Source organism: Ambystoma mexicanum, chromosome 9 (genome assembly GCF_040938575.1).
Source record: "Ambystoma mexicanum isolate Mex_15411 chromosome 9, UKY_AmexF1_1, whole genome shotgun sequence".
Taxonomy (NCBI): Eukaryota; Metazoa; Chordata; class Amphibia; order Caudata; family Ambystomatidae; genus Ambystoma; species Ambystoma mexicanum.
In genome coordinates this window covers 1360341076-1360350997 of record NC_090931.1, presented here as the reverse complement: position 1 = coordinate 1360350997, position 9922 = coordinate 1360341076, and the positions used below count along the sequence as shown (strand labels likewise).

Sequence of the window (9922 nt, the reverse complement as noted above, 5' to 3'; positions counted from 1 at the left end):
AGAAAACACCGCGAGCGAGGCGAAAATTGCTCTCAACCGCTATCCCCACTCTATTCGTCCACATCCCTCCACTGGTGAGTCAAGTTTACGGATTTAGCTCTCGGCCTTGCGGTAGTGTGAGTAGCATTAGCTAACCATAATTTCCCCATTTATGTCTCCACTCAATATGAAGGCGGAAGATTCTCCATCCGTGTCGTTATTGCAGTCATCAGCCACTTCAAGCGCCTATCGGGTAATCTTACTTAGCTATTCTGCCACTGACTTGTTTTAGGCATGTAAATCAATAGTTTTAATTTATCGTGTAATTATTTTACCTAATGGTACACCACAGTACTCGTCCTCTAGTCTTTGTTTTCAGTTATAATTATTGTTATCCAAAATAATGCAAGTACTGCCTTTCAGGGAGATGCTGAGGAGTCCAACGCATTGACGACAACCGTAGATGTCACTCAGATGCTCGAGGTACGTTTCCGGACAGTTCCATCGATGGAGATCATCAGATCTTGCATTCTTGTAGCGTGATTGTTACACACAATGTTTCTTTCGTTTTTAGCCATGTCCTTCTGTCGTCGCCCTCCTATGTGTCTTCTTTTTTCAATATTGTGTTCATTACTAATGAAAGTCCTATGTTTCAGGGAGTCGATGGAGCATTAGTCCAAGAAGAAGGGGGAGCATGCAGTTACGGGTCGGCGCAACAGCTTGCAGAAGTGTGCACCGCAGTTACAGCGTCCCTTGATGTTCTTATGCATTTCGAGGTATGGATACTGACAGTTCGATCAAGCGAGATCATATGACGTGATTACATCCGCTATACTTCCTTCTTTATTAACGCAAGTACTATGTTTCAGGGAGCTGACGGAGCTTCTTCTACAAGAACATCACCCCTAGTAGTTGATGCAGATCTCTGGGTGGTGACACTTCCAACGATGGAGCAAATCGAATCATATTTAGATATCCATTCTTTATTTTAGACAACTCATCAAAGATTGTGCAGGACTATTTAGATGAGCCGTTGACGCCTGCACAAAGTTTATGTTCTTTTTAACAAAATAGAAAACCATACTAATGCAATTACTGTGTTTCAGGGAGTTGCTGAAGCGTCATCTTCAATAATATCATCAATGGAAGTCTATGCGGAGCCCGAGGTATGGATCTTGACAGTTCCATCTAACTAGATCAACAATGCGTGAACTATTGTCGTTTGAATGTTCTACACAATGCGTTCATTGGTGTTTTGCTATTGAGATGTACGTATGGGTATTGGTCCCCAAGTACATTTTGTGTTTTCAATATTATTATACATACTAATGAAAGTTCTATGTTTCAGGGAGTCGATGGAGCATCAGTGAGTGATGGATGTGCTTATCATGAAAATATAGTCGTTGCAGCGCGAGAGGAAGTGGAGACCTGCACACACGAGTCGGAGCAACAGCGTCCAGATGTTGAAGTTCGAGGCAAGAAAGTTTCAAAGAAAAGAAAGCAAAAGAAGGTTAGTGTCCTGTTCACTATATTATGTTGTCTTTCACTGTCAATAGTTCAATACTGTAAGTTGTGTTTAAACTGAACATCCCTTTTCTATTCTGTCCTCTAGTTGCGAGTGGGTGTAAGAACTCGATCTACACAGACAGTGAAGCGAACGAGAGATGTTGCTTGTCAAACCTTTTGGCAGGGACTTCAGACTGGAGATGCATCGTGCCAATGGGAAGAATATGAATTGATTGACAACGGAGCTATACCACCACCAGCCATTGATAGTGAATGTCCTCCTGGTAGTTTGGATGCAGTCGGAGATCAATTCACAGAATCCACACCCGCAAAAAATAAGAGGGCGAGAAAGTTGAAAACATTGTTTTTTTCTCCCATTTCCGGCCAAGGAACAGTTGTTGCAGAAGAGAGTGAAATGGACGACAATGAAACACCATCAATATCACTCAGCATAGCGGAAGACGATATCAGAGATTGTACCTTTCATGTGAGTGACATGTCCTCAACGTTACAGGCCGAACCAGCTGGGATGCAGAGTGACAGTATAAGGAAGGAGGCCAAATTCATTGTATTCGATAGCTGTTTGATGGATATTATTATGATGATGAAATGTGGGCATTGGGTTGGTGGAGAAGTATGTGGGGAGCCATTGATTAATGTGACTCGTGCAATTCGAGGCACTAACCTTAAAATACATGCCACCTGTACACAATATCATCCGTTCTCATGGTCTGCACAACCCATGCTGGGGCAACTGCCAGCAGGCAATCTACTTTGTGCAGCGGCCGCACTTTTTAGTGGTTCAAGTTTTAAAAAGTTACAGTATTTCTTTCAGTTTGTGGGAATCCATTTCATTGCGAAAACTCAGTTCTACAAATACCAAACCGATTATCTATTTCCAGCCATCAGCGAAGCATGGAGAATGGAAAAAATGTCAATGGAAAGTACATTCGCGGGCAAACGCTTCAGGCTAGCCGGTGATGGACAGTGCGACAGCCCAGGATTTTCAGCCAAGTACTGCACCTACCACTTTCAGGACATGGAAAGTAAGAAAATTGTGAGTTCGGTGGTCGTGCAGGTGTCACAAAGTACATCCTCAGTGGCCATGGAGAAAGTTGGCTTTGTAGCATCATTGCAAGAACTACAATCGCGGGGAATGGTGATCGACCTGATAGCCACGGACAGACACGTTTCAATTGCCAAGACAATGAGAGAAGAGTACAAAAATATAAATCACCAATTTGACGTATGGCATCTTGCAAAAACAATCAATAAGAAATTGTCGGCTGCAGGAAAAAAAAAAAATACGCAAGGTATTTCGCAGTGGTCCAAGTCAATCAGCAACCATCTTTGGTGGAGTTCAAAAACATGCGAAGGGTCGTTGGAAATTCTACTGGAAAAATGGCGGTCAGTAATGTTGCACTGCAGCAACGTACATCGATGGTCGACCAATGAACATTTCCACAAATGTGAACATGGCCATTTGTCCACAGAGGAGGCACGGAAGAAGAAGTGGTTGATTCCTTCATCACCCACTCACAAGGCCATTGAAAAGATTGTATTTGATAAAGCTATAACAAGAGATTTGAGGGGACTCACGGAATTCTGCCACACAGGAGATTTGGAGGTGTTCCACAATATGTGCCTAAAGTACAGGCCCAAAAGGTTGCATTTTGGCATGGAAGGCATGATCAATCGGACTCTTCTAGCGGTCTTGGCACATAACCACAATGTTGGCCGTCAACAAAGTAGGACGACCGGAACTTTAGGGAAGCTTCGCTACAATAAGGCCTTCACTAAAAGAAGTAAACAATGGGTGATCAAACCAGTGTTTGAGGATATGCAATATGAGTTTATTGAGAGACTTATCGTAGATGTCCTCGATAGGCACATACATGGAGTGTTGAACGAACCTATGCAGGGGACAACTGCATTGCCACCCAACATTGCCTCTGTTCCATGTCCACCTAAAGCAGAGCTCATTGAGAAATACACATCACGGTTTAAATGATTGTAATTTGATTGTCTGTTCTCTCGAATCTCCTCATGTTGCAGGCCCATTGCATACGTGTAGCTATGTATTAGGTGTAAATAAAAGTCATTGCTCAGTGTACATGCAATGTGTCTCTCCACCCTCGCCCCTCCCTTCACCGTGCAGTAGTGCGAACCACCCGTGTGTCACCTGTGACTTTGCTCTCAAGTCTCCTCATGTTGCAGGCCCATTGCATATGTGTAGCTATGTATTAGGTGTAAATAAAAGTCATTGCTCAGTGTACATGCAATGTGTCTCTCGAACCTTGTTGATTTGCGCATTAAATTAACCAAACAGTAATATAAATCATTTTTACAAAAATTATAGAATGTTTCCGTATTACAAACACATTGCCGACCCATAGGGACAGTAAAAAAAAAAAAAAGGCACGCAGACAAGATGCCCTTACACTAACTGTAGCTAGCAAACTAGAAATGTCTGCTCGCTCACAGTGAAGGTCAGCTGCTTTGATGTTTTGCTCGGGTGGCGGAACGGCCCACGACCCAGTATAAGGTTCTATTGTGATTTGACCTTGACAGGCCGGGACCATCCCGAAAGACTAAGAAAAGATAATGAATAAAATTTCAGAAACGAAACGATGAGCCACGTTCATTAGAATAAGTAACCTCGGCATAGAAGGAGTGGTTTTTCGGTTCTGCCCTACACAGAGAGAAAATGGAAAATGCAAATATAATGTAAGTAACTTTTGATGAGTTTATACCGCAATTTAATTACTATACAGTGGCTTTATAGACGGGTTCAGTTGTACTTGTTCGTTCTATGTGGCATATTGTTTTCTACCCTTTCTTGAGAACCATCTCCGTTTACGGAAGCACCTCAAAACCTTCGACTTTGCTTCTGCTTTCTCTCTCCCTCTCCCCTGCTACAACTGGTCCACTGTCTGCGACCTCGGTCCTGGGCCCTTCCACTCTCCACCTGCACTGCCTCCCTGTCAAACCCCTGCACTGGGGGACTGTCTCAGTATCGTACAGCCCCCCCCTTCCCAGCACTTGTTCTGCACTTACCTTGCACTTGCCACCAGCTGGCCCTATTTATTTATTATTTTATGCTACTTACCTTGTACTCCCCTCCCCCCCACCCCCTCCCTGCCTCGCCACGCCTTTAAACACTTGTGTACACCCAGTAGCGCTGTCATAACTATGAAATGAATAATTTTAATAAGGATCCGATGGTGAAACTAATTTCATTTTTTATGTTTTTAGGTACGTCGTTCACTACTGTCTGTGTCACGAGTACCAGACACCGGTGGACGGCTTCTACAGCCGCCAGTTGCTTCTCCGCGTGAACAACGTTACCACCCTGACCATTTTATGGGACGATCGCCAAGTACAAGTATGCCCTTACGCGGTACTAACGGTTAGATGCAACATGCCTACCGTTGTGGTGGCCTAGTGCCTCGTTGTTGGAACAGCCATGCGATTATCAGTGCGACCGAAGAGCTTATTGTTATCGTAAACCAACACCCGGTGTACTTCACACGGACATTGCTTCCCTCAAGACGCACTAATTTGGATGGAGAGCAAATAAAAATGCAAATCGCTGAATATTCTATAAACATTTGATGTCCAATAAATGTACTTTGCCAAATGTACAATCTTGCCGTTTGCTTTTAAACCACGGTTTCACATTCCGAATTGTGACGCTGTATTGTGAGATGCTCTAAGACCCGGTGTACTGCACACGGACATTGCTTGCCTCAAGACGCACTAATTTGGATCGAGAGCAAATAAAAATGCAAAACGCTGAATATTCTATAAACATTTGATGTCAAATAAATGTACTTTACCACATTTACAATCTTGCGGTTTGATTTCAAAGTACAGTTTCATATTCCGAATTGTGGCGCGCTGTTTTGTGAGCTGATCTGTGTTGATTTCCGGGGTCTGTGTGGAGTCGCGTAGAAGACGCCTGGGCGCGTTTGCCTACGCAGCACAGTCACGTCACGGGGAGAGGCGGGGAATATGAATGTTTTGATAATGTCAGGCTCAGGGGCGGGGGAATTGATTTAGTGCCGAAATGGCAGGTGAGCCAGGTCGATGGGGCGAAATGATAGGATTATCACAAAATGGAGGCTGATTTCGAGTGCTTTAATGGGCGAAAAGTCGGGTAAGGTCCATAGGAAAGTTTTCTACGATCTACCGATTTATGCTTACAAACACATGGCCGACCCCTAGGGACAATAAAAAAAAATTCCCGGAACTATCCTTTAATTGTTTTTTGGTTTGGTTTACATTTTGATAGAGTTGGCAACGTTTTTGTACTTGAAACTTCTTTTGTTTCACTAAATGACTGTTAGCTGTTTTGTTGCAACTTTTTTTACAAATTGTGCTAGAGATGGATGCTTATGTTGGACACTTTTATTTTCATTTGCTCTACTTCTGCGTTGCTTTCTACGGACTTGATTTTTGGTAGGCATTCTTTAGGGTCTGTTGAAAAAAATAAAGAAGGTATGGGTTGGGGTGTTCTGCAATGTATGTGTGCTGTGTGCATGAGTGTTTGAGTAAGATGATAAAGATGTATGTAATGATGTGTGATTGTGCATTGGGAACTACAACTAGTAGGGATGGGTATTATTGAATTAATGTGTTACTAAACTGGGGTTCAGAGGACAGAAAAAAGTAAGCTAGTGGTGTGGAGAAGTATAAATAGTATATCTAATGCCATACAATTAAAACAGTTGTTTGTTCTATAACTTCTAAATTCTAGCCGTTGAGTTGGGAAATTTGTGTGTCGAAAAATAGGAATATCTGGGCCATTCTGACTGTAAATCGCTGTTTAAGACATGGGGATTTGTGGACAGAATGGTGCAGAATCTCTATTTTTAGGCACAGAAATAGCATGAATTAACCTTACAGTGTGTTTGAGTAATAATACAAATATTATGGTGATATCCTACTTACTTTTTTTCTAAAATTAGCAGGTTACTTCTTAGTTCTTCTTTGTACTTCAAATTCGGCTGCTTCTTTTCAGGAGAATGGTCTTCACTGCAATTGTAAAAGAAACAAATTCATAATTTTGTTTGTATATAGCACTGTTTTTAATTTTTAATTGCCATACTCAGCGCCTTTCTCAAAACCATTAAAACTATCTTATTTACATAAGATACGTAGAACCAGTTGAATACATATGATATGTTCTTAATGAACAAATTGTATTGCAATTACTAACTGTAGCAAACAAAATATCTTTACTATGTCTTGTGAAATGTATAATGTAGCACTGAATACCATTATTCCTATAACTAAGCTCTTCCAAGTAATAGTGCCTCAATGTAATGGGCTGCTTGTCCTATATAAATGTAAGTAATTAAATAAATAAAGAAATAAAAAAATATGTAATTGTACAAGTATTATTATTTGAGATTTGAATATAGAGTGTGCATGCAATTTTGTTTGACTATATGTAGTCTATATTTTTCATTTCAAAAATGTTATTTTAACATGATTTGAGTGTGTGTGTGTGTGTGTGTGTGTATAAAGAAATTAAATAGTATAAAGGTTTGTAAGTGACAGTTGATTTTAGGAGATTGAAAAAAAGACAGTAGATTCATTTTACAGATTATGCAAGCTAAAAGTCAGTTATAAAATGTGTCATGTACTGTACAGAAAATATGCATACCTGTAGTTTGTGTTCATGCATATGAATATGCTTGGAGCTGCAAGTAGAAATCCTGGAGACTTGTACAGTATTTCTTGTAGATGGTGCTTGCTAATGATATGACACTTCTACTCAGAGAGATTCACAGTACATTTGCAGTGCTGATCTATGATGATACAATTAGATGTAGAGGTCTTGAATGTGATTGGTGGATGGTCATGTGACTTATAAGCTACATCCAATGAGGGAATGGCATAGAGAGTGAAGTGGAAATGGTAGAAGGGCTGTTCATGTTACGATATGTCCGCAGACATGGCGGTAGTTCGCGGACATCGGGTGTTACATCCGGGGATTCTCATGCAAATGAGAATGAGCACTGAAAGGGATTGGTCAGGAAAGTTTAGTGGGTGTGTTGTGCCAGGAGAGAGTTTCTCAGATACTCTTTTTTGCTGAGAGAAGAACAGATAGCTATGGCTGTGTGTTTCAGAAAACAGATTGTTTGGATTTTGGGAGATTCGTGGATACATTGGTTGAAGGTGCATGCAGAAACCTGTGGAGTAGCTGTAGATCTTGGATTCCCACATTTGGAACTATACTGGCATGGAGTACGTGGAATAAAGTTGTTGGACTTGTTACCTCTCTGTGCTACTTTGGAGACAGAGCAACATACAGATATAATTATAATTCATTGTGGAGGGAACAGTTTAGGACATGTGTCTGGAATTTCTTTGCAATTTACAATGAAAGAAGGACTTGGGAAGGTCATGGACATGTTTCCAAATTCTCAAGTAATTTTTTTACGGATTGCGCAGAGACAAATTTGGATTCGTTCTTCTTCATTTGGTCCACAAATGGAGAAAGCAAAGGGCAATGTCAATAAGGCTGTTTGTGCCTTTCTTAGAGATTTTGGCATGTCCTCTTTTCACAATGAAAATATTATGTTTCGTAGTACATACATTTTCCGCAGAGATGGAGTACATCTAACTTATGCAGGCAATCAGATTTTTCTAAGAAACATACAAAATGCATTGCGACCTTTTTTAAATTTACAGCATCTATTTTGAAGAAGGTGTTGAGTATTTATAATTTTTGAAACACAACCACCTCCCAAAGGCTCTTTTCAGAGCAACAACAAGATAATGCTGCAAAACATGGAACAAAGCACTCAGCAACTTGCCTAGTGTGCTGAATTGGCGGAGTGCCTTTCGGTAAATGTTTTTTTTTTTCCTGTATCAAATCACACCCCTAGTTACAACCATATTAATGCATGGTTAAATATGTAGAAACACAAGATGACCACATGTACCACAACATTTTCAGTGTATAAATTATACTGTTTTAATGCTAAAAAAGTTGCAAACAAAGATTGCCATATGTTGAATAACAGAATTGAAAAAGACAAAAAAGTTATACATCAAATCGTAAACATGGAGAGAGAAGATGAAACAATTATTTACATCATTCATCAAACATATGGTTACACATAACCAAGGTTAAAGAATGAAGGAAAGGGATAATGATAAGTGCAAGTGTAAGTAAACGAAAAACCCAGTGCTCAGAACAAGGGGAGAGAGCAAGAGAGGAAAAGCTCCTCTAACGCATATAGGGGGAACAGAGAACATATATGGATAAACCAGATTTAGACAGAAACAGTTTTCAAAATATAGTGTCTGCTGCCAAATTATTTAATACGTTCCAATCGAGGGAACAAATGTCCACATTTTCAAAGGCAGAGAATCTGGAAGCCAATCCCCCTTATCTTTTTTGGTGTTTCGGTGTTTGTGTGTTACCACCTTCTTTGGGGCAAATTCATGATACCCTATAGGGAAAAAAAGAGAGAACACAGAAAGGAAATACTAAGTTTCCAACTGAAAATAATGGGCTACAGTGGTCAAAATGCCTGCTTAAGTATAGATCTACCATTCCACCCCAAGCTTGCTTTAAAATTTAGAAAAGCCACGAGAGGTTCTGCCTAGAACACATATGTGTAACCAAACAAACGAAGGAGAACACCTAGGGAGGGAAAAAATTAGGATTTAACCATTCCTCACCTGGAGGGGTTCACTTTATCCAGTCCCCATGGATATTGGACTGGAAAAAGAAACTGACGTGCTGTTCAGAGCCGACTCGAGACACCCACTCCGAGACTGCCGAGAGACACACGGTAAGCCTGAGCCCAATCAGGCACAGATGCGCGGATGCTACGGTGCAACATGCATGCTCACAAACTGTAGGGAAATGAGTAGCAGAAACACTACTTTGAAACATAATAATAATAATAATAATAATAATAATAAATAAAGAAATAAATAAGTAAGTAAGTATACACGCTCAATAGAGCAATCATTATTGCATATTGGGGCTTTGCTGTTGCCACTGGGGAAAGATCCACAGTATAGAAAAAACGGTGATCAACCTACCAGTGAAACTCCTACACAAGTGAAGAAAAGATGACTGTTGTGTGAAGAGCAGCGAGCGCGATCCCTCAGTCAAATGGATTCAGTAGTAAATACTGAGAAACAAAATATAGTAGAGAAGGGGAGCACATTACTCTCTGTACATATAGACCTACAGATATGTAGTGGCTGCCTCTGAATGCAGCATAGTGCATGGTGATAACCACAGCCGTAACAAGGAGCAATATGCATATTGCGTACCTTTTAAATAGCAGTATTCCAGAATACGGCTCACTCGGGGCTGCACAGGGCGCTGAGTCATCCACACGCATGTGTCGGGAACGGCCTATGGCTGCAAGCTTGACTTGGCTTGGCAGAGGCCAGTTGCTAA

General features: G+C 40.9%; 1 protein-coding gene across 1 annotated transcript; it reads left to right on the top strand.

The window, feature by feature from the left end:
* The first annotated feature begins 390 nt into the window (after nucleotides 1–390).
* Nucleotides 391–4622, top strand: LOC138489130 (uncharacterized). Its single transcript, XM_069616766.1, has 2 exons — nucleotides 391–1489; nucleotides 1592–4622. The coding sequence occupies exons 1-2, from the start codon at nucleotides 1319–1321 to the stop codon at nucleotides 3494–3496; spliced, it is 2076 nt and encodes a 691-aa protein (XP_069472867.1). The 5' UTR covers nucleotides 391–1318; the 3' UTR covers nucleotides 3497–4622.
* The last annotated feature ends 5300 nt before the right edge of the window (nucleotides 4623–9922 follow it).

Excerpts from the sequence above, each read along its gene's own strand:
- LOC138489130 (XM_069616766.1), top strand. The coding sequence starts at position 1,319 with ATGTTTCAGGGAGTCGATGGAGCATCAGTGAGTGATGGATGTGCTTAT. Across the intron at positions 1,490-1,591 it reads AGAAAAGAAAGCAAAAGAAG|TTGCGAGTGGGTGTAAGAAC; the intron begins GTTAGTGTCCTG and ends TCTGTCCTCTAG.